General features: G+C 44.8%; 3 protein-coding genes across 7 annotated transcripts in view; all 3 read right to left on the reverse strand.

The window, feature by feature from the left end:
- The window catches only part of REM1 (RRAD and GEM like GTPase 1), a 22366-nt gene extending 19714 nt beyond the window's left edge, over positions 1-2652 (reverse strand). The window contains exon 1 of one of the 2 annotated variants that reach the window (XM_042466334.1): positions 2602-2652. The gene's annotated coding sequence lies outside the window, so the exon portion shown is untranslated. The remainder of the gene's footprint in view (positions 1-2601) is intronic. The other variant, XM_042466336.1, reaches the window with a different exon arrangement.
- Positions 2653-5599: 2947 nt separating this feature from the next.
- C4H20orf96 (chromosome 4 C20orf96 homolog) lies at positions 5600-15878 on the reverse strand. 4 transcript variants are annotated; one of them, XM_042461261.1, is made up of 11 exons: positions 15538-15878; positions 14233-14319; positions 12644-12767; positions 11440-11561; positions 10049-10207; positions 9589-9688; positions 9249-9406; positions 8582-8683; positions 6601-6687; positions 5998-6116; positions 5600-5885 (listed from the first exon to the last, which is right to left on the reverse strand). In XM_042461261.1, exons 1-11 carry the CDS (start codon positions 15637-15639, stop codon positions 5825-5827), a joined length of 1221 nt encoding a protein of 406 aa, XP_042317195.1. In that variant the 5' UTR covers positions 15640-15878; the 3' UTR covers positions 5600-5824. The 4 variants fall into 4 exon arrangements, with proteins under 4 accessions (XP_042317195.1, XP_042317194.1, XP_042317196.1 ...); XM_042461260.1 differs by having other exon boundaries at positions 6589-6687; XM_042461262.1 differs by lacking the exon at positions 6601-6687.
- Positions 15879-17007: 1129 nt separating this feature from the next.
- Positions 17008-24037, reverse strand: part of LOC121929322 (purine nucleoside phosphorylase-like) — an 18197-nt gene continuing 11167 nt past the window's right edge. The window contains exons 2-6 of the mRNA XM_042464748.1: positions 23278-23441; positions 21892-21995; positions 20771-20946; positions 19071-19261; positions 17008-17446 (exon numbers count right to left, since the gene is read on the reverse strand). Of these exons, the coding sequence (XP_042320682.1) occupies positions 17190-17446; positions 19071-19261; positions 20771-20946; positions 21892-21995; positions 23278-23441 (892 nt within the window). The 3' untranslated portion in view covers positions 17008-17189. The remainder of the gene's footprint in view (positions 17447-19070; positions 19262-20770; positions 20947-21891; positions 21996-23277; positions 23442-24037) is intronic.

The raw sequence follows: 24037 nt of genomic DNA on the forward strand, positions 1-24037 counted from the left end.
CCTAATAATAATAATAATAATAATAATAATAATAATAATAATAATAATAATAAACTTAATCGTTGCACAAAAGACAATAAAATAACTTTTAAAGTCTTTTGAATGACAGCTTCCCCAAATCCTTCATCCAGCAAATGTCTTGGAGATTGGACTCTATCTACCAGAATCCCCCTCAACTATTCTTGGAACAGCTTGCAACGTTCTGGCTTTTGAATGAGAATTTACCCAAATCCTCCAACCTGTAGTTGTTCTGGGGTTTGGACTGTATCTCCCAGCATCCCCAGCTAGCTACGCCTCCAAGAGCTTTCAAATACAGCTCTTGCAGATCTACAGCATTTTGTTTTATCCTGCATTTTGTGTGTGTGTGTGTTCTATTGTATTTTAGTATTTTGTATTATGGGAAGAGTTATAAATGTTTTATTCTGTAACTGTTTGTAGAGCGCATGTACATGGATAGCACTATACAAATAAACAACAAATAATAAATAAATAAATAAATTGCCACCACCATCCACTTTTTTCAGTCTGCAACTCCAGCTGGCCGGGGATTCTGGGAACTGCAGTCGAAAACCGAGAACAAACCCAGTTCCTGACAGTTGTGCTTCTTGCAGATTTTAGGATGGTAATTTTTAAGATTTGTTTTTATTGTTTTAACACAAACAATTCCAATACAAGGGTTTTTTTGTTGCTGCTTATCATTAAGGCTGAAGACGCAGCACAAGGATTAGCTTAGTAATAAACCTGAACATCGCATAGCCATAATGCTGTGAAAGGTGTTATAACTTTTTACATTGCTTAGTACTGAATATGAAATTTAACTTTTTTAAAAAAAGAAATACATTTGAAACACATTCTCAGAGTTACTCCCTTTCTCTCCCAAATGTCCCTTTTGTGCAACACAATGGTGCACGCTGTATGTTCATCTGTGTGTGTATATGTGTGTGTGTGTGTGTGTGTGTTTATTTTTCCAATACAAGGTCTGGTTTCGTCATGCTCCCAGTAACCCAATGCCTTGGCAGGCTTTTGCTGGCCTCTCCAAAACATGGTTAAAAATTCAGAAGGAAAGTTGTTTGCAACGAAAGACGCCATTGTCACCACTGAGCTGGCATTGGATTACACACATGCACACATCCAGAAACTGTCCCCAGGACCACAGCCAGACCCCCATTGACAACCTTGATGCCAGGACTAACATCCTTTGAGGATGTTGAACATGTCAGGAGCGCTTCGACTGAGTATTCCTGCATGGCAGAAAGGGGTCAGACTGGATGCCTCCTGGGGGTCTCTTCTAAGGAGTTCATCCTGTGAATATCCCAGAAAAATTGTGTGTCCCTATGCAAAACCATTTGACATGCCGTTGCGCTAAACCCACCACTAAAGTAGTTACAATGAAGCATTAACGCACACCCTTTTACTTTTGGGATTTCGGCAACAATGCATTTCCGATATCGCTTTATTTGCGCAATTGCATGTGATAACCATTTGTGCAATTACTCACCATTTTTGCTTTATTTGCGGGATGCTTCCAATGTGCTTTAATCTCTCTTTAATGTTGAAATTAGCCCCAGTGTGATAAACTCCTAAGTGTCTATGTACAAAGAGCCTCCGTTCCCTTGACTGTGGAGGAAACCACAACTAGAGATGCAAAACCCAGCCTTCCAAACCCTGGACAATCTCCCAACATTTGTAGGGTTGGAGGGGTCAAAGGCAACACAGTCCCCCGGTTGTTGTCGTTGTCGTTAATACTACATTTATTTGTATCCTGCCCTTTCCCTAAGTGCCCCTTACAATAGGAAAAGACTAGTCCAATGGGGGAAAATAATCCAAGAGCAATGCATTAAAAGAGCATTCCATTATTACAATATCAAAGCAGAATCAAACAGGGACCTGGCTGGCTTCCTGCACCTTCCTGGAACCAATAATAATAATAATAATAATAATATACAGTATTTGTATCCCACCCTTTTCCCAAAACTGGGACTCAAGAGCGCCTTCCAATACTGTATTAAAAAAGACAGAGTCCCCTAAGAACCATCCGATGCATTAAAAGAGCTTCAGATTAATACAATCTTGAAACAGATTGCAAGCAACTCCCAGCATCCCCCAACCAAGCAAGGGCGAACGAGTTACTTTTTGAAAAGTAACTTTCCCCAAGCTCTGATGCCTCTTTCTGGAAAATAACTTCCCCAAACTCTTTTTGCAAAGTAACTTGAGTAACCTCGTTTTGGAAAGTAACTTTCCCTAAGCTCTGATGTCTCTTTTTGGAATGTAACTTTTGGGAAAGGGGGGGGGACTAGGGGAACCCCCAGCTTTTTAAGCCTAAACCTTCCTCCTGAGCTGTTGGCAAGGCTGGCTGGGGATGCTGGGAGGTGCAGTCCCACAACAACCCCCACAGAGACACAGACACACATCCCCAGCTTTGCTTGCTGGGAGCCCAGAAGGTCTGACAAGGAGAGCTAGGGAGAGGGACCTCGGGGAGGCACTCTGCCCATGCCCAGGGGCACTCTTCCTCCCACCTGGGTCCCAACTTCCCAAAGTGGAGAGGGGCCCTTTTCGTTGCAGATCCGAGGAAAGAAAAGGGGAAAGAGGAGAAAGGCTCACCTGCTGCGCTCAGGGCTCCTCCGGCTCCGCTTCCATCGCGCTTCAGAGGCGGGACAAGGGAGGTGCACTGTTTAAATGAGAGGCAGAAAGAGGAGGAGGAGCCTGGAGGGACACGCCCCCTGCTGGGTGGTCGCCCTGCCCTGAGCCAAGAGTGCCTCTGAGCATGCAGTGAGCTCTTGGCCTGGCCCTAAGCCAAGCTCCGAGTTTTTGCAAGAGGAAACAAAAGTGTTGCCCTGATGGAAACTTTTGTGGCCAGACTGTAGCCTTTCAGGTCAAGCCTTTCTCCTTAGAATCCTAGAGTTGGAAGAGACCCCAAGAAGGTCCTGATCCAGTCCAAGCCCCTTCTTCTGCCATGCAGGAACTCTCCATCCAAGCATCCTCACTGACAGATGGCCATCCAGCCTCTGCTTAAAGGCCTCCAAGGAAGGAGACGCCACTATCCTCCGAGGAAGGAGGGTGTCCCGCTGTCAAAGTTCCTCCTGATGTTGAGCTGGACTCTCTTTTCCTTCTCTCAAGTGGATCCAGGGACAGCAGGGTTGGCCAGAGAGAGCCTCATTCCCACTTACAAATACATCGCTTTGCATTCCGAATCGATGGACCACTTCGACAGCAGAGTGTGGTTCCCACTACATCTGCCCCGATCGCATTAAAATAACCCACTTGTGGTTCACATTCACAAATCAGTCAGTTCAAAATGGACCTGCTCCAGCCGGCTGAAGGGCAAGTTTAAAGGGATTCCGACCCGCATTGGGTTCACACTTGTGCAGAAGCGATTTATCCAAAAGGATGCGGAAAACACTAGCGTCAAAAAGACGCAGGTTAAATGGGTCCAGTGCATGGTGGCCACTTTCTCCAAACTGCTCCATAGCAGTTAAAGTGGTGTCAAACTGCATTAATTCATATAAAAAGGAAGAAAGGAAGGTTAGAAATCCCATAAATAAATAAGTAAAAAATACTGCAGTGGGTCTTGTTTCCTTTTTAAATACAGTATAGGCTTATTCTGCTTCCCCCCCAAGAGATTTTGTCGCCTGAGGCCAAGGACAAGATGGAGCAAAAGGCCCACTTTTGTTGTTCTTGTTGCACATTTTATTTTGTTTTAACTTGGTTTTAATTTCATAATTAAACAATATTTACATTCAAAAGAGTTACAATCAGTGATGTCCCAAAATAACAAAAACAGAAGAAATTTATTTTAAAAAATGAAAAAAAGAGGAGAAATAAGAAGCCACAAGTTTCTGTAAAAGCAGAGCAAATGTCCAAATATCAGTCCATTTGTAAATCCTGTCTATGGGTCATTCTTCCAGCTGTTGCAAGAGTTGCTAGCACTTCTATGCCATTGGATCCCAGGTAGAGAAAAATGTTCTTTTCTCATGCCATAAGACTCATAATTTTCCCAGTTACGAATATGAATGTTTTCAGAGTATAAAAAGGGTGTGAGGAATCCACATCCCTTGGACCTCTGTTCATTTCCAAGAAACAGGTAAATAATTCTAAAGGACATGCACAGCCCTCACTATCTAGGAACTTTCCAAACCCAGATTTCCTTGTGGGACTGTATATTCCTGCATGGCAGAAAAGGGTTGGACTGTATGGCCCTTGGGGGTCTCTTCCAACCCTAAGAATTTCTGGCTCTATGATTCCAAAGGAAATAAGCAATGATCTCTCTATTCAATATGTATTGTATTTGCATTTATGAAGGATCTGGGAGGGATAACAGAGAATAGAGTTCTTCTGGCCAAAAAGGAGAGGAACGTTCGCCACCCAGTGGCAGACTGTGAGACTGCAGTCAGAGGCACACAACCTAAAGCAGGACGCACTGAAAGAACAAAGTTGGGAACATGATGTTTCCTAGCTTTGAGCCCATTTCCTCAGATGGATGAGGACCCAGAGGAGGGCAAGCAGAGCGTGGCCCAGGGGCTGTGTGTGGCCCTACCTACTGCATTATTTCTGCAATGTAGATGCAGCCTATGTCTCAGTGTTATGGATTCCTGGGATTTGTAGTCTTCTGCCTCTATTCAGACAGAGTCTACCAGCAACTGGTGATGTCACCTGTGCTCTCATTGGCTACAATGATGGGAGTGGGGCAAGAGCTGAAGAGGTTGGGGGCTTTTTTCTGACAAGTTTGGGGACATCTGCCTGGAAAGGGAACTCTGGGCCAGTTGGGAAGTCTAGGGTGGCAATAGGACCACAAGAAAGGGTGCCTCTGAGCATGGGCAGAGTGTCATCCATCTTCTGCTGGTATAACCTGCCAATGGAATTTGGCCAATCAGATGGAAATTTGGCTACAATTAAAAAAAAATCTGTTCCATATTTTTTTTTTTAATTGTTGCATGTAGAATATGCACAGCACCAAAAACCTGTGGTCCTTCAGATGGTGGAGTATAATTCCATCATACCTGAGACTGCCCAGGCTCTAGCTAGGGCTATTGAAAGCTGCCATCTGTCATCTGGAAGACCACAGGTTCCCTGGCACTGCCATCTCAACCGGCTGTCCATGTGCATCAATGCCTCTTGCAGCACAACTCCTTGACCCGGGGCAACCTGGCACCCAACACACGTGCCTCATTGTCGGAAAGGTGCAAACTCAGGTTCAAACTCAAAAAGGTCAGAAATGTCCCGTGCTCTTCTCACACCTCCCAAACTATGATGCCATCCCAAGCCACTCTCTGGTTAGCTTGTGCTGGTGACGGCTGAACACCTCTTTGTGCAGAGTCCTCTCAAACATGGATGAAAACCATACAGCATCACACATGTGGTTGGGCTCTAACTCCTAGTATTCCTCTTGGGATCTGCAAAGCCCTCAGAACTCTTCACCATTGGCTATGCTGGCTAGGGCTGCTTGGAATTACAGTCCAGCATGTAACTTTTTGGAGGGCACATGATTCCCTCCCCTGGCATGGTGCAATTATGCAGTAAAGGCACAATGGGGGAAGCGTTAATACTATTAAAGGGATTAATATCCTTGGTGTCACTGCAATTATCTGAGACACTGACCAGCTTTAATCTGAGAGATCGGTTTTTAATAGAAGCTAATTCTGAAACACTGTAGGGAAAAGCCAAGTCAATAAGTCTTAGCTGGGAGGTTAATATGTCAGTCAGGCATAAGGCACAGGGTGCCAATTTCCATTACGGAGCAGCAAAGCAGATGAGAAACTGGCACACTCTGGTCTCCAAGGTTGTATCCATGTTTTCAAGGCACTTTATCTCAACCACTTTCCAACGACTAGAGAGGGAAATCCTCATCGGTGGGGATGTTGAGAACAACATCCATATCTGGAGTGCACCTGGAAGGAAAGAGCAAGGAAGATATCAAGACTACACCTGGAGAGAAGGACTTATAGCATGAAGGCATGACTCTGGGCATTCTCAGCCTATGGCCCAGGCTAAGAAACTTACTTGGGCCTGCGGAGGAGGACATCAGCAAATATCACATCCCGCGGATCCCCGATGGAGTGGTGAAGTTTAATAATGCTCCGGTGCAATTCCTTGATTTCTTTCACCAACTCACCAATAATCTGAAAGAGGTAAAGGAGAAGTTAGCAAGTCATGAGAATGGAAAGTCCTCCTGGTGGGTTAAGCCCTGCCCTGACGGCCAGGCTCTGAGCGCTATGTTAAGATGCCTTACTGCCACTCTCAGGCTGCAGGAGGTGGAAGCAAAATCCACAAAAAGGGAACTTCTGCCTCAGTGTGCCTGGGACAGAGAAATGTAAAGAAGCGTAATTAAGTTAAATTACTACTGTAATATACTTTTGTGTGATCTCTTCCCAAACAGTTCAGCCTTTGAACTCTCAATTAAAGATGTTTGTACAAAGGACCCACTGCCCTTCCTTCCTTCTATGAGCCATTTATTGGGCTCATTTTCCTTCCCAAATGTGAGATGATTCTTAGGAAAGCTAGCAGTGTGGAGGGAGTGACACTCATTCAAATGAAAGTCTATTGACCAAGGAATGTAACACTTAATTGCCACCAACTTAACAAGTCACTTGCTGCAATTCTTGCCTCCTTTTGTCCTGCAATTTGTCTTTTCAGCTCTAGATTGTTCCTGCTCATCTGTTCCAGGCCATCCTGGTACTGCCTCAGCTTCTTCTGTACAGAAGAAAGGAAAATGCACTTCAGAAGAAAATCTGGACAGCAAGTCAAGGGAATGTAGGAGACAATGCCCAGATATGGGAGGGCAGGCCAAGCTCCAAATACACTGATTCTACATAAGGACATACATAAGACCAACCTTATCAGAATGGAGACAGCAATAAAGAAATAAGAAAACAACTAGGAATGGGAAAGGGAACTATGGCGCGGTACAGACCACCCAAAAAGGGTGGCCTGCTGGTGCCTGTTTTTCTGCTGGAGGGAAGCCTCAGCCGCCAAATGGCAAGGTTTCCCACCAGCAGAAAAAGAACCCACAAAAAGCGGGTTCTTTTGAAGCTGCGGTGACAGCATAACAAGTGCGCCACTGGCGCACTCTTTACATAAGTGCTGCACGGGACTTACGTAACAATGACGGTGCCCATGTAAACAGGGCGCTGCCATTGTTACGCCCTCGTCACATGGGAGGGTTGCGAGGCGTATGGGCGCTCCGCCCCCAAGGCAACCCTTGCACATGACGAGGATGCCTGAAAAGCCGGTATGTACCTGGTCTATGAAAGAACTAGACAAGCTCCTAAAGTGTAAAGATATACAACTGAGCACTCAAGTTAGAATAGTCCAAGCCATCATCTTTCCCATCATCACATACAGTTGTGAAAGTTGGACTGTGAAGAAAGCTGACAAAAAGAAATCAACTTATTTGAGATGTGGTGCTGGAGAAGAGTGCCAAGGATCTCATGGACAGACAAAAAGATAAACAAATGGGTCCTTGAACAGATCAAGCCTGAAATCTCCTTGGAAGCCAAGATGATCAAATTGAGGCTGTCATACTTTGGCCACGTGATGACTCATTAATGCTAGGAAAGGTAGAGGGTAGCAGAAAGAGAGGAAGACAGCGTGCCAGATGGATAGACTCAGCCAGAGAGGTCATGGGACTGAATCTGCAGGATCTGAGCAGAGCAGCGAAGGACAGCAGTCTTGGAGATGTCTCATCCACAGAGTCACCAAGAGTCAAGGTCAACTTGAGGGTGGTTAACAACATAATCTATGCCTCTGTGTGGATGGCAAGAAATACGTTTGCATAAATATCCTCCAGCAAGACCTGTTATTTAACTGCAATATTCTTCCTCAAGGTAAGAAAACCCAGGACATGCTTTTGGACCCTGGGCAAATCTTGTCAAGTGAGTCAGTTTAGATACCTCTCAAATACCCATTCTGGGTACTACTTTATTATTATTACTTTATTCCATTACTTCAGCAATCACAGCTGTGATACCATATTTCCTAAACCTTATTCTCCCAGACACCTGGAGGACCAGAGAGGTCAGAGTGGCGGAGGTTTTTAAAAATCTCTTGCTCTTGTTTTATGATTTAGGGGGAATTTTCAAAAGCATATTTTGCTAAGTGACTGAAGAAAGGAAAGGCCTGGAGATGTACATGGAAGGAAATGGGGAACCTGGGCTCTCTTTGGGGCAGAGTCCTGAATAACAGCTCTGCCCAGTTCTATTCAAATGGGTCCTTTCCTAGGCACTTCACAGAGATCCAGGCCAGACAGCTATTCTAGAAATGTTCAGTGCCTTTTTTTGGGATGTGGATGGGGACAATATCACATCTCTATATATCTCAGGGTTCAGACTGGCCATCTTTTTGTTGTTGTTGGTTTGCATTTTGATAAATTTTTGATAAACACCGAGGGAGCTGCTCTCTAAATTTGACCCTGAGAAACTATCTGAACTAGGTTGATTAGAACTGTGGAATCTCTCCTTATTTGTTTTCAATAAAGAGCAATGATCTGTTTTACATACTTGGGGTTTTTTTTTCATTTCTAAAAACAAGTACCGTAATTAAAGCTACTTGAATAATCATCTCTCTAAGAGTTGGAAATCTGACTAACCTCTGCAATGCTCTGATAAACGTGCTCTTGCTCCTCAAAGGCTTTCTCTGCTAAGGTCTCCAGGAACCGTTGAGAAAGATCCTCAACATCATCTAATTCATCCTGGTGAAGACAGTGATAAAGAGGAACAAGATCAGATTAAACCAGCACCTGTCTAGACCTTGGAAAAAATGTTTCTTTTGGACTGCAATAACCAGAATCTCCAGCCATCATATACTGGCTGGGTGAATATTTTAGTCCAAAAGGTCACTTTCCTAAGGTCAGGGTTTGCCACACCGATTTAAGCCCAATGCCATCAGGCCTGAAGAGGAAGAGCCCTCCTCTCCCTCCTCCCAACTGTCATCTTCTGGCCTTAGAGGGAGCGAGACGACAGGCCCAACGCCATGGGGCCCGGCCTCAATTAAGAAGAAGAGCCCTCCTGCCAGTCCATCTGCCTTGGTCCAGGCCTTAGAGGGAGAGAAGAATGCTGGACCTGATCCCCCCCACCATTCCCTTCTCATTTTGTGTCGTGTCTTTTTACACTGTAAGCCTGAAAGCAGGGAACCGTCTATTATCCCCTCTGTTGTTAGCCGCCTGGATTCCCAGTGATTGGGCAGCATAGAAATAAATCCTATTATTATTATTATTATTATTAATATTGAAACTAGCAGAAGCCTCCTTTACACACCTGTTGCTCTTCATTCAAGTTCCGGATGCTCCGCATCAGGGATGCAATCTGGACTGCTTTTACTGGATATTCCTTGTCCATGTATGATCGCAAGACGTTGAGCTCATCTTGAAGGGCTTGCACTTTTGCATTAGTGCGTGTCATCTCCATATCTAATTCTGGGGGTGAGGAGGAAGGGAAGAATCAAGGCAAAGAAGGTTAAGGCAAAGTGTCACGTTTTGGCATGGCTTTCACAACAGCTGGGCTCTTGGGACCAAGGCCAAAAGTCTCTGTGGGTGTTCAGGCCTGGGGGCTTCTTCTCCACCCTATTCAGCCCCATCACATGTGGGATGTTTCTTACTTCCCATATTCTTTTCCACCATTTTCTCTTTTTCCAGGAGTTCCCTTTTCGCTCTGCCAACTTGATTTTCACTTGAGTCTACAAGGGTTGTGAGGATTGTCTGTGGAGAGAGAAGCCAAAGGCAGTGGATGTTCAGGACACCTCTGGAAGCTCAAAGCTGGTTGGCACAACTGAGATTAGCCACATGCAGCTTTTAGTCCATTTGCAAATGACTCCTGGCCTGTCTGAGAAAGCCAAGAGAACTATCTCCTCAGTGGCCCAGTAGAAAGTGGATTCCTGTGGTATCACAGGAAAGCTACTGTCTCAAGTGGAAGCCTGAGTTTCAAGACCAAATAGTGTGGGAAGCTGCCATCTGAATGTGTCCGGAAAGGTCCAACTCCATGGCCAGGTGTGGAAGAAATTGGGAGCAACATCTCCACAGAGGATGCTATGTGAGTCCCCAAACCCAGTTGAGCCTTACCCCAAACATGTCATGCTGCTGAAGGAGATCTCTGGCCTGCCTGGCAGTGTCGGCATCCATTTCCTTGATTTTCTCCACCAGCTCCTGGTTCTTCTTCAGGAGAACGTTGGAATGATGCTTCAGTTTGTCCAAGCTGCTTCTCCGGCTCTTGGCAATTCGCTAGAAATATTTTCAAGGGGAGAGGGATTAATATAGTGGGTCACTGCTTCCTGCTCCATGCCCTATCACTCCCCCAAGATCTTACAAAATACCCCATCCCAGAATGCTTGACCTCTGTGGCTATAGCTTCTCTTCCCACTCCCAGTTTTATGTAAGCACCAGCATGTAAGTTGCAGAGGGGGTTTAGTTCCCACCCACCAAGTTTTAGATGGTTGGTTAAAAAAAACCTGCCCAGGTTTTGTATGTGTGCATAAGGCACTAAGGGCATTACTGCACACCACTTTTAAACCACAAGGATACTGGGAAGGAAGCAGTTTTGGCGATAATCATTGCATCATGATGCCTCAGATCGGTAACTGCCCTGTCCCCAATGCATCCCTTTTCATTCACGGGGGAAACCTGTGAACAACCGGCCAACCATGCAAATATTCAGGTGTGAAATGTCACTCCTGGGGCAACTGCACGATTGCCAGTCACATGGCACCACAGAGTCCCTGTCCCTTCTTCCCCTTACTAATCTGAAGCACCCTGGTTACCCTTCCCTCCGTTTTTATGATGGATGTTATGATGGATAGATGGAAAGTGTTATGTTGCCATTGTATATTCCCTAGTATGACTGCTGTGAGAAAGGGCTGGTGTGATGAAGTCCAAAAATAAATAAGCCAACTAAAACAGCACCAAACATCAGGATTTGTACTGGGCCACCCCTGTGTGTAATGTCATAGGCTGGATAATATATTTTGCATATTTTAGCTCTGAATTAAGAAACAGGTTCAGATATAATATAGATCTTTATTCTATAGAATCTAAAATGCCCGTAGAAACTAATGTGCCTACACTAAAAATGTATATAGATAAAAATATACCAGGATCACAAGAGGCCCAGGTGATACTATAATTCTCCCAAAGAATATATAACTAATAATGCTGGATTAATAAATAATATAAACTATATAAAGCCACCTGCTTATTCTCCTATTATAACTTTCCTAGAATGTCACTGTTTTAGAGATACTTTTAGAAGTGTTGATATTAATTTGCCTATTTAAACAATGGCTTCTCAAGTTGAAAGGCCAAGCAAACAAAAGTTATTTTTACAGCTCTGGATAAGTACAGATTGATGGACAACAACAACCAGCCTCCAACCCCTGAAAAAAAAGAGCAAATCAGTATTAATAGGAGCAGTTATGATAAATCTCAGAACTCCAGCTTGGGGCAAAGCCTTATCGTACCTGCATAATCTTGATGTTGTCCAAGCTCTCTCCCATTATCATTTCCTTGGTCATGACTTGAGGCAAATGGGGCTTCTGTCTCATGGGCATTTTCAAGCCAAAAACAGGAGTTTTTCCACTCACTAGAACAAAACACAACACTGTGATGCAGCAGCTAAAAAGACCAATGTGATTCTAAGCTGCATCAATAGAAGCATAGTATCTAGGTCAAGGGAAATAATAGTGCCACTCTGTTCTGCTTTGGTCAGGCCTCAACAGTTCACAAAGGATGTTGAGAAGCTGGAGCATGTCTAGAGGAGGGCAAGCAAGATGGTGAAGAGTCTGGAAGCCATGCCTTACGGGAAGAGACTTAGGGAGCTAGATATGTTTAGCCTGGAGAAGAGAAGGTTAAGAGGTGATATGATAACCTTGTTTAAATATTTAAACCTGTCATACTGAGGATGGAACAAGCTTATTTTCTGTTGCTCCAGAGACTGGAACACGGAACAATGGATGCAAGCTACAGGAAGAGATTCCACCTCAATATTAGGAAGAACTTTCTGACAGTAAAGGCTGTTTGACAGTGGAACACACTCCTTCCTCGGAGATTTTGGTGGAGTCTCCTTCCTTGGAGCTCTTTAAGCAGAGGCTGGATGGCCATCTGTCAATGGGGATGCTTTGATTGGGATTTCCTGCACGGCAGAAGGGGGTTGGATTGGATGGTCCTTGCGGTCTCTTCCAACTCTATTATTCTATGATTATTCTTTTTTTGACAAAACCCAGTTTCCAGTCTGTGCACAAACTTTCAGAGGAGGAAACAATAGACTTTATCACATGTGAGGAATTTTTCTTAATTTTGAATGAAAAGAAAGTGGGGCCAGAACGCATTCACGTGAATGCGCTAGTTCAGTGAATTTACGTGAATGCGAATTGCGTTTGAACTGGCTTCCCATTGCCCGAAAATAGCATGCCATTGCCCTAATTTGCGTGTGGTGGTCTGTCACACAATAATGTTAAATCCCATGATTGCGTTCGGATTGCCATTGGATTATATTTCCTATTTTCCTCGTCTGATAACGTCCAATATGTGCAAGTTTCCATGGCCTGATGGGATGAAAGCCCTGCTGCTCTTAGGCGAGAAAAACATGATTCACCACTCAATGCTTCCTACATGAAGTAGGCACACAGCAGATCCACATGCACAATAAGGGGGACTTTTCTTCACCTGATCTGTCTTTTGACTTCTGTGGGGCCCTCTTTTTTCCTTCCTTCTTCGGTTCTGATAAAGAGATCGGTAGCCGAAACGTTTGTTTCTTAGTCGTTTCTTTTCTTTGCCATGGGCTATAATCCTAAATGCAGCAACAGAAAAAAGTAGTTAACAAAGAAGAAATAAGAATTCTTCATTTAACTCCTTTGTCTTTCCTCGCGCAAAAAGGGGAAAGGGGTTAAGAACAAAGTGTCTCTGCAAACATGTGGAGTGCTTTTCTGCTGCCGAGGAAATGCTTGCTTCCTTGTCTTTCTGGGAGACTCTGAGGCTCCAGAACTCCCAGCTCTGGACTCGTTCCTGTAATCCTTCCAAAGGTGAGTAAAGTATAAAGATGACCAAACATTTAGGATGTCTTTTGACTATTCACCAATTATTACAGCAATGGTACTTAGGGGTTTAGAGGCTGGGAGAAAGGGAGGAGAACATTGTTCACCAAACAGGAATTGTGACTCCCCAAATTGTTTTCCTCCAGTCCCCAATTTCCAGCTTTCTAGTAACCTGAAACTTCAGCTGAGCATTAGAAATACAGTTTAGGCATCCAAAGTAAAGGGGTGGGCAGAGGCTGCATCTACACTGCAGAAATAATGCAGTCTGACACCACTTTTACTGCCATGACTCAATACCATGGAATTCTGGGATTTGTAGTTATGTGAGATATTTAGCCTTCTCTGTCAGAGAGGTCTGGTGCTACAACAAACTACAAATCCCAGGATTCCAAAGAACAGCCATGACAGTTAAAGTGGTGCCAGACTGCATTATTTATGCAGTGCAGATGCAGCCAGTGACCAAAAGGACGTGACACACAGCAACTAAAAGAGTTCTTGGTGGAAACCACCTTTAATGTCTCACTTTCTACAATGCTAGACATTTGGGGACCGAAGGAAAATTTCACTGAGGGGCAGAATTTTTATTTTGGGGGAGCAATGCCCTCATTTTGCCCCCCCCCCAAGATGCTGGAGTCTTGTTGCAGTTTGGGGCTAGATTTATCTTAGGGAAGTGTTTGTAAATTGGGTCATTAATGGCTTTCGGCTAGACTTTAAGTCTGTTACAATAGTTTATCTTATTTTGTGCTTTAAGTACATTCTCCTTTATTTTAAAATTATGGCGAGCTATAATGAATCCCATCTTTTGGCAATAAAACCATTCAATTAATAGGCTTTCACTTGGTGCTCCCCGCATCCCTCAAAAGCCAAAACAGATAGCCTAGTATTGGTACCAGGGCACCTCACCCGGGGCAAACATTCATCAACGGTGCAACCACAGTGTATACATGTAACTCAGTTGTACATGTTCATCCACAAGAAAAGGAGGCGCACCAATTCAAATCCCATGTTGTTTGCTATCTCCTTCTTTGCAAAGTCTAAGGCTTTCATACCCGGCTTCCAAAGGGCCATGCAGTATATATACTCCACTCACTTCCATGCCACCAACTTCTGAAGATGCCATCCACAGACGCAGGCGAAACGTCAGGAGTAGTTCTTCCAGAACATGGCCACAGAGACCGAAAACCCCACCAACAGCCACCTCCCTCTTTGTCTGGGGCTTACCGGGTTCTTTAAACTGCTGATCAGGCTCCTGGGCAGCATACTGAAGCCTGGGTTCATGGCAGACATTTTGTAAGCCAGGGAGAGGCCCTGCAAAAGGAGCAGATGCAAACGGAGTGAAGACTCAAGCGCAGAGTCTCAGTAGATGCTTCATAGAAGCAGTTGCTATTGCTCTCCTATGTCAGCCTCTCTCAGCCTCAGGGAAAGGGAAAAGCAAACTCCCTCTGAACAGACCTTGCTTGGAAAGCCCCAGGGCAGCCTTGTCTTAGGGTCACTGTAAGTCAGAAGTGACCTCAAGGCACACTCTCTGGAGGAGACATGAGAGCCCTCTTCAAGTACTTGAAGGGATCCCATAGTGAGGAGGAGGAGGAGGAGGAGGAGGAGGAGGAGGGAGCAAGCTTCTTTTCTGCTGCTCCAGAGAACAGGAAACAAAGGAGCAATGGATGCAAGCTGCAGGAAAAGAGATTCCACTCAACATTAGGAGGAACCTCCTGACAGTCAGGGCTGTTCGACAGAGGAGCAGACTTCCTTGGAGTATAATGGAGTCTCCTTCCCTGGAGGCCTTTAAGCGGAGGCTGGATGCTTTGACGGAGAGTTCCTGCATGGCAGAAGAAGGGGGCTGGACTGGGGGGCCCTTCTTGGGGTCTCTTCGATTATCTATGATCCTATGCTTCTGAGAATAACACTTCCAGGGGCTGCCTTTGCCATCCTCTGGCGCTGGAAGACCCCTGGGACTTGCTCAGAGCCACTGATCCAGGTCTCTTCTGGAGTCATAGGGGTTCAAGATGGCTGCTACTGTAATAACAGCAGCAGCAGCACAGGCCCAGCTCGGCCAGGGCAGCCTGAAGACCTCCCTGGGGTCCATCCATCTGCCTTGGTCCAGCCTCAGAGGGAGAGAAGGCCCACGGGGGCTTCTCCTTCTGGGCCCTGCCTTCCGGATTGAGAGCCTTTAGGGCTGAAGGAAGGGGCACAAGCGCCAGGCATCAAGGGACGCTGCTACTAACAGCGCTGCTATTGATGGCCGTTTGTTGGTCAGCTGGGCTCCCTTTCGGGAGAAAGGCGACATACAAAGGAAGTACATGAGGAGATATCGCGGCAGGAAGACAGGATTCAGACAAACAACAACAGCGACGCAAAGGTCTGTTTATTCATCGTCTGTATTTGTTTTGTGTGCATTTAGCGCAGTTTCTGTCTGTTACATCATTATCTCATTATTTCATGTGAAGCAACATAAAGCAACACGTGACTCTGAGCCAATTAGCCATTCCGCCCTTTTAACTGACTTTCAGTTAAATCAACTCTTTTTACCTGATGTTTTGTTTTATCTTTGAACGTCCAACCCTTTTTCCCGCGTCTTCCGCGTCTCCTAGCAACCAAGGAAAGGGCGGGGCGCGACCTGACCGTCGCCATGGCGACTTCCGGAAGTACGGAAGCCGAGCAGGAGAAGCCTTACAGCATTCCGCGGATCCAGGGACCGTCGACAAAGTCCCCCGCGTTGTCCAAAGCGTTTCTCCTCCTGAGCCGACAGGCGGCAAAAACTGTTCCAGCGACACTGTTTTCGGAAGAGTCCTGTTCCTTGTCTCTCGTCTCTCGCTTTGTTCCTTGCTCCGCCCCAAGTTCTGATATGGCCATATTTGACCGATAACCCCTTGAAGGAAGGCGGGACTACGCCTCAGACCTGGCCACGCCCAGTGTTCTAGTGCGCATGCCCCGCCTCTTCAGCAAGTGGCGCATGCGCGCTTCATTTTCTGAGGTTCTGCTCTTGTGGGAGCCTCAGGGGTCATCCAGCCCAATGCTGCCTGACTCAGTGAGGGATCTCCAGCTGAAGACTCCCTGCTTTTCATGGAAGGCCCTCCAGTCCAAGCCCCTTCTGCCATGCAGGAACTCTCCATCAAAGCACTCCATGAGACACATGGCCTCCCAGCCTCCTAAGGTTGAGTGGAATCTCTTTTCCTGCTGCTTGCATCCATTGCTCCATTGGGTCCTATTCTCTGGAGCAGCAGGAAAAAAGCTTGCTCCCTCCTCAGTATGACATCCCTCATCATCATATCACCTCTTCACCTCCTCTTCTCCAGGCTGAACATCCCCAGCTCCCTTGGCCTCTTCTCATAGAGCTTCTTGGCTTCCAGACCCTTCACCATTTTAGTGCTCTGTGTCCTGTGCTGTCACCTCTTAACCTTCTCTTCCCCAAGCTAAACATACCCAGCTCCCTAAGTCTCTCTTCATACCTTCCAGACCTTCCACCATTTTGGTCTCCCTCACAGAATCCTAGAGTTGGAAGAGACCCCAAGAAGGGCCATCCATCCCAATCTCCTTCTGCCATGCAGGGACTCTCCATCAAAGCATCCCCAACAGAAGATGGCCATCCAGCCTCTGCTTAAAGGCCTCCAAAGAAGGAGACTCCACCAAACTCTTACTGCCAGGACGTTCCTCCTAATGTTGGGGTGGAATCCAGTGCAGTCCAACCCTCCGCTCAGTGTGGGATCTCCTTTGGATCGCTTTGAGTCAGAAACGACCAAGTGACATAATAGCAACATATGTAATATAGCTGTAAATAGACCATATGGAATGAATGTATATATCTATTGGTGGCTTTAGCTTAGTGTGCTAGGCTACGACTCTGGAGTCTAGTGTTCGATTCCCAGCTAGGCAGTGAAACCCACTGGGTCCCTTTGGGCAAGTCACACTCTCTCAGCCTCAGGGCAAGGCAATGGCCAACCTCCTCTGAACAAATCTTGCCAAGAAAACCTCATAAATCAGAAATGACTTGAAGACACGTAACAAGAACAAGGTTAGCTTTTATTTGCTCATGCCCTACATCTTCCTTGGATGTCCTCTGTTTCGCAGTGCCTTGAGCACATCTAGTCCCCCTGGAGGTGGCACTTTCCCCTTGATGTCCAGTTCTTGAGTGCCACCACCCATCACATCCTTGGCTCCACCGTAAACCTCTGGAGATGTTCTTAGGCCCCGTTCTGATAGCTGGTCTCGGTCTCTTTCTGTCCGCAGCTGCTGGTGTCACTGTCCAGGCTGCCCACCACTTCCGTGAGAAGCATCTGAAGCATGGATGCTCGCCTCCTGCTCACCTCCAGCACTCCGTGATGGTCAACGCTCTCCTTAGCATCGTAGTCCTTTGTCACCTTGTTGGTGATCAAAGAGAGACCAAAGACCCGCAGGCCACAGTGCCTGGCCACAACCACTTCCGCAGCAGTGCTCATTCCTGAAAAGAAGCACAAAGCCATTTTGACATCTTAGGAGACTATGCAGCAGTGGTTCCCAACCTTTTCTATGCCCCACAACCCTAGGAAATGTTTCAGCAATGTTTGTATCCCCCAAAACAGAAATGCCACATTTGCAGATACAGTCAGCCCTCTCTATCCACACATTTTTTATCCATTGATTCAACCATCCATGGATTGAAAATATTCAAATATAATATAAATTCCAAAAGCAAACCTTGATTTTGCTATTTTATATCAGGGACACCATTTCACGACACCATTGTATTTAATGGGACGTGAGCATCCACAGATTTTGGTATCCATGGGGGGTCCTGGAAGCAACCCCCAGCTGATACCAAGGGCCCACTGTAGTAGCAGTAGTAGTAGTAGTAGTAGTAGTAGTAATACCACATTGTATATAATGGGATTTGAGCATTGACGGATTTTGGTATCCATGAGGGATGCCAAGGGCCCACTGTATATGTAAAGATAGATATAGATACATTACGCACTGAGTTAAAAGCTTTTTTGTTTCACCTGCAGTACAGTCGGCTCTCTATATTGATGGATTTTTTATCCATGGGTTCAAGCACCCACGGACTGAACATTTTCCATATATATATATATATAAAAAGCAAACCTGAATTTTGCCATTTTATATAAGGGACACCATTTCACTATGCCATTGTATTTAATGGGAGTTGAGGATCCATGCATTTTTATTTCCATGGGGGTTTCTGGAACCAAATGCCAGTTGATATGAAGGTCCACTGTAATGTCTGTGGTTCAATCTGTAGTTCAAAAATTAGAAATTGAACTTCTTCAAGTCTAATTTCTAATTTTTGAACCACCAAGTGGACCACATACAAAACTGCGGGTCAGCAAACTGCTATAGAAAGTCAGTGTGATTTAGTACTTTGAACACTGGATTATAACTCTGGAGACCAGAGTTCAAATCCCCACCCGGCCATGGAAACCTGCTGAGGCTCTCTCAGCCTCAAAAGAAAGCCCCGTGATAGTTTCACCTTAGGATCTCCATAAGTTGGAAAAGACTTGAAAGCACACAACAACAACAACAACAACAACAAAGCTGCAGGGCAACCAGTAATCAGTATTGCTAGCAAAAGTTAAAAAATAAAATTTGGTTTAAGCTGGAGAAGCCTGTGTCGGTGAAAGTAAAGAATCATGGCTTCCGGGTCTAGTCCCTAAAGCTTGGAAACAATTCATTAAAATTTATTGTTTGCCTTTAATTCATTTTTTAAAAGATCAAATTCAACAAATGTTTAGATTGTTTGCATGTTAATGGTAACAATGTTCGGTTTTTCAGAAACAATTCATGTTCAGCATTTATTCATTTCTTTTCAGGCTGTATTTGGGGGGCAGCGGTGGCCATTTTTAGTAATTTCACTTGAATTTTTAAACATATAAATTGAATATCTTAATAACATGTTAATAACACAGTAATAACATGCTAATAATGTGTTAATAACAACCAGCTCAATTAGTAACCATAAATGTTGGTACTGTCTTAATAGAAACGAATTCTCTTCCTGGACCAATGTGAAGAATGCCCCATGAGCAGCAATGCTAAGGTCTCCAAGCTCTGTGAGTGCCTTTTCTTACCCACAACGTCTGCTCCCAGTAAGTGGAGTAGCCGAGCCTCTGCCACGGATTCGAAATTGGGGCCTGCCACCATGCAGTAGACCCCCTCTTTGACAAAGGAGGCGTATCCAAGGCGCCTGGCGGTCTCCATGGCCAAAGTGCGGATCTTCCTGTCGTAGGCATCCGAAAGGGCAGGGAAGCGGGGTCCAAACCTGAAGGAAGAACACAACACACTGACCCTCAGCCTTTGGTCTGCCAAAGGTTTTGGACTTCAAGACCCAGAATCCTGCACCATCGGCCACTCTGGCTATAGGTTCTGTGAAATGATGTCCAAAAACCTGTAGTGTCAAGGGCTGATGGCTATTAAAAGCCGGGTATTGTGGCCTGAAACTCAGGATTGTTGTTACTGTTAATTCAGGATGACTAGTTGTCCTAACCGCAAAGGAGTACAAGGCACTGCAAAATGTAGGACATCCAAGAAAATGCATGTATGTGTTTATTTCATTTTTATGCCACCTTTCTCCCAGAAATAAAATTCTCACAAATAAAAACATTCTAAAAGACTGTACAAGAGAAACTATGAAAAACATCAAATAGAAACATAAGATATGAAATTGCAAACATTAAAAATGACAGTACACACCCCATATAACAAATACCCCATATAAAAGCCATCCCATGGTTATGTATGTATTAAAAGAAAATGTAGAGCATTGCCAAATAAAAGCAAAAACATATAAGTATGAATTCATTTCATAGGTTTACAAGTATATTACACATACTGTATTTTATATGTACTCAACTGTATTTTTCTGATGACTATATCTTCCTTTAAAATGCCTTGCTGGCTTGTAATATACTCACAGGACTCTGCATAAAACAGAAACTTAACATTGTACTTCACTAGCAACATGTGTAGTTTGGTCAGATATTTAGCCTTTTCTAACAAGCTACAAATCCCAGGACTACATAGGTTGGACCCATGACAGTTAAAGCGGTGTCAAACCGCATGAATTCTGCAGTGTGGCAGTAGCCTCAGTCTCAAAAATGAGAAAAACGTGTATGCACATTTTCCAAGGTAACACTGGCCCAGGACAGACTGCTGAGAAACGGTGGCCTGCCGACAGCCTAGTTTCCTCCACAGGGACAGCGCAGCCCCCAAACAGCGCGCCATCACTGCGGAAGAAAAAGAATCCAGAAAAACGGGTTCTTTTTCCAGTGCCGCAATGATGTTGCAAGTATGCCATTGGTTCACTCGTGACGTAAGAGCCGTGTGGCAATGTGCGGACGCTTCGCGGCACTTATGTAACAATGGCAGCACCTGTGTACATAGGGTGCCATCATTGTTGTGCCACCACGCCATGCTAGGGTTAGGGGCCGTGCGGTTGCCACGCAGTCCCTAACCCTAGAATTGGCGCCAGTACGGCGCAAAAGGCCAATGTGTACCGCACTACTCTCACCCTTAGATTCCTCCCTTTTGCTCTGAGGACCCAAGAAGAGGGTTGAGGCCCCTAAAGTGACCCTCTCATGGAGTTTTCTTGGCAACTTTCTTCAGAAGGGGTTTGCCCTTGCCATCCTTTGAGGCCGAGAGAGTGTGACTTGCCCAAAGTGACCCAGTGGGTTTACATGGCCTAGCTGGGAATCGAACCCTGGTCTCCAGAGTCATCATCCAGCTCTCAAACCACTACATCATGCTGGGTATCTTCTCTCAGGGCACTCACCACTCCTCATTGGGACCCCGCAAAGGGTTTTCCCCGGTCAACCCCAGCAAGTTGATGTGGTCCTGGATTATCATGAGGTCGCCGATGTTGTACGAATCCGACAAGGCACCTGCCGCGTTGGTGACCATCAGCATCTCGATGCCCAAGAGTTTGAATACCCGGATCGGGAAGGTGACCTGAAAATGAATTGCAATGAGATTTACTTTCTCTGTATAAACTCTCCGTATGAACAACAAAGAAATAGCCATGTTAGTCTGTACAGTCAATATGCAAAGAGATCTTGTAGTACCTTTGAGACTAAATGAAAGAAAGAAGTTGGCAGCATGAGCTTTCCTAGACTTGAGCCTACTTCCTCAGATGCATTTGGTGGAGTGGAAAGTATCTGAAGAAGTAGACTTAAGTCTATGAAAACTCATGCTGCCAACTCTTTTCTTCCAGTTAGTCTCAAAGATGCTACAAGATCTTTTGACATACTCTTAGTAATCAATCTTTCCTAGAGGACTTGCCAGGAAAATGGCACTTAGATCCATGTCTTGTGGAGTTGCAAATATGTACAGAGGTTTTAGAAAATGGTATCTGAAGAGATAAGACAGAGAACAGACAAAATCTTGACAAGGATAAATGTATGCCAGCTATTAAGGGTTTGATTACAAATGTATTGACAGCAGCAAGATGAATAATATCAAGAAAATGGAAAATCCAAGATAGTCACCAAATAGAGGAATGGTGTAAAGAAGTTTGGGATATTGCTCTTCATGATAAATTAACAGGTAGATTTACACACTAAAAAAAGGCTTATGGAAAAAGGAATGATTCTGAAGAAAGATGTATGGAATAAATGTATATGTTTATATAAGAAAAAGGGGCGTGTGCCTTCATAAGAGTCATTGCAATTTTGGAAAACGATGAATGAAATGGTCTATTTGGTCCTAGAGGGTGGGGTGCACTTTGTAGTAGTGTTGAAGTGATGTAAAGTATAATGTTTGATTATTAAGTTTAATGATGTTTTTAAATTAATTAATAACAAATTGAAAAATTAATAAATCTTTCCAACAAAACCTAAGAGAGCATTTCCATAAGACATAATTATCTTGAAGACAGCAAGAGCAGGCTCCTCTTACCTTCCAGAGCGGGTATCCTTCATACATGTGGAAACGTCCTTTCATGCAAACGCACTGCTTGCCTTTCAGCTCCCCAAAGATGAGATGGCCATCATGGCCAGCAACTGAAGAAAGAAGGAGTGAGTCACATTAATGCCCACAATATTGGAGGTCGTGTTCCCATTTCATTTTTTAAAGGGTGTGCGTGTCTGTGTTGTTTTGCCTTCAAATGGCAATCCTAAGGCAAACTTGAGCCAGCATGGCACAGTGGCTTATGAGTTGGACTAGGACTCTGGAGACCAGGGTTCGAATCCTGGCTCACCCGTAGAATCCCACTGCATGACCCTGGACAAGTCACACTCTCTCAGCCTCAGGGGAAGGCAATGACAAACCTCTGAACAAATCCTGCTAAGAAAACCTTGTGATAGGGCTGCCTTAGGGTTGCCACATGTTGGGAACGACTTGAAGGCACACAACAACGACAAAAGGCAAACCTATCATAGGGTTTTCTTGGCACATTTCATCAGTGGGGGTTTGCCATTGCTTTCCTCTGAGACTAAGAGACTGCGACTTGCCTAAAGTCACCCAATGGCATTTTCATGGCCAAGTGGGGATTCGAACCCTGCTCTCCAGAGTCATAGTGCGATGCTCAAACCGCTACGCCACATTGGTTCTTTTTAGGGTTGGTGGATTTTAAATAAACAGTTTGAGTGTCTTGAAGATGGCTAGAGCACACAAAAATGTCCAGATAAATAGTGAATATTTCAGATAAATCATTCTTTCACACTACTGCTGTGGAATATTAAATGAACCCATAAATAAATATACAGTTGTGTACTGGACTGCCATAGCAGATTCTTATGGAATTCCACCAAAAGAAGAAGCAGCTTTATTTTTTTTAATTTGCATTTTATTTTAGAATCATAAGGTTGGAAGGGACCACAAAGGCTATCTAGTCAACCCCCTGCCATGCAGGAAGACACAACTAAAACACTCCCAAAAAAGATGATAACCCAACTTTGGGTTCAAGACTCGCAAAGATGGAGAGACCTCCGCTCTCCAAGGAGCCCATTCCACTGTTGGATGGCACTTACAGTCTTCCAGTTATTTAGGTGGAATCACTTGCCATTTGAATCCACTGATTTGGGTTCTGTTAGAACTCGGCAATAGTGACATTGGACAGATCTCTACTGGAAACCTATTGGTGAAGGTGGAAGCCATTTCTTCTTACTTGGTGTATTTTCATACCTTCCAAATGTCCCAGTTTAACAGGAACAGTATCGGGCAGCATGCACACTGCATAAATAATCCAGTTTGACACCACTTTTAATGCTGTGGCTCAATGTTATGGAATTTGGAGAGTTGTAGTTTGTTGTGGCACCAAAGGAGGGGATGCTTGAACTCTACCTGTGCTGCGTGGAAAGTGCGGGATGTCTGTATATTTGAAAGACTCCTGGTTCTTCAAGCTGTCAGCCAAAGGGCCAAGTCCTGAGCCGCAGATGATGGCGATTCTTGGCCGCTGGGTGGTTCGGGCCAGCAACCAGTCTGCTGTCTCTTGGCAGCATTCAAAGCTGGAAAGAGAGAAATCAAGAATGTTGCTATCAGCAGAACAAGATTGAATCCAAGCCAATGTGTGATCAAGGTTTAACCACAGAATCAGTTTTCAACACTACAGTTGTGTGTACACTGTGCAAATCATGCAGTTTGACACCACTCTTAGTACCCCTGCGTGCCCCACTCTTCATTTTCGGGTCCTCATATTTACATATCTCATATCTAAAGACTGCGTGTCTTTCAGGAACATTAGGGCTGCATCTACACTGCAGAAATAATCCAGTTTGACACCATGTTAACCGCCATGGCTCAGTGCTATGGAATTCTGGGAATTGTGATTTGTTGTGGCACCAGAGCTCACTGACAGAGAAGGCGAAATATCTCATAAAACTATACATCCCATAATTCCAGTTAAAGTGGTGTCAAACTGGATTATTCTCCAGCACAGATGCAGCGTAGGTCAGGTTCCCAGGAGAAAAGGAACGTGTCCTGAGGCATCTGTACATCCAGGTAAACAAGACCATGGACGTTATCAGACAAGGGAAATTGGAAGTATAATCCAATGGCAATCCGAACACAATCATGGGGTTTCACGTTATTGCATGATAGACTA

This window comes from Sceloporus undulatus, chromosome 4 (assembly GCF_019175285.1).
Source record: "Sceloporus undulatus isolate JIND9_A2432 ecotype Alabama chromosome 4, SceUnd_v1.1, whole genome shotgun sequence".
Taxonomy (NCBI): domain Eukaryota; kingdom Metazoa; phylum Chordata; class Lepidosauria; order Squamata; family Phrynosomatidae; genus Sceloporus; species Sceloporus undulatus.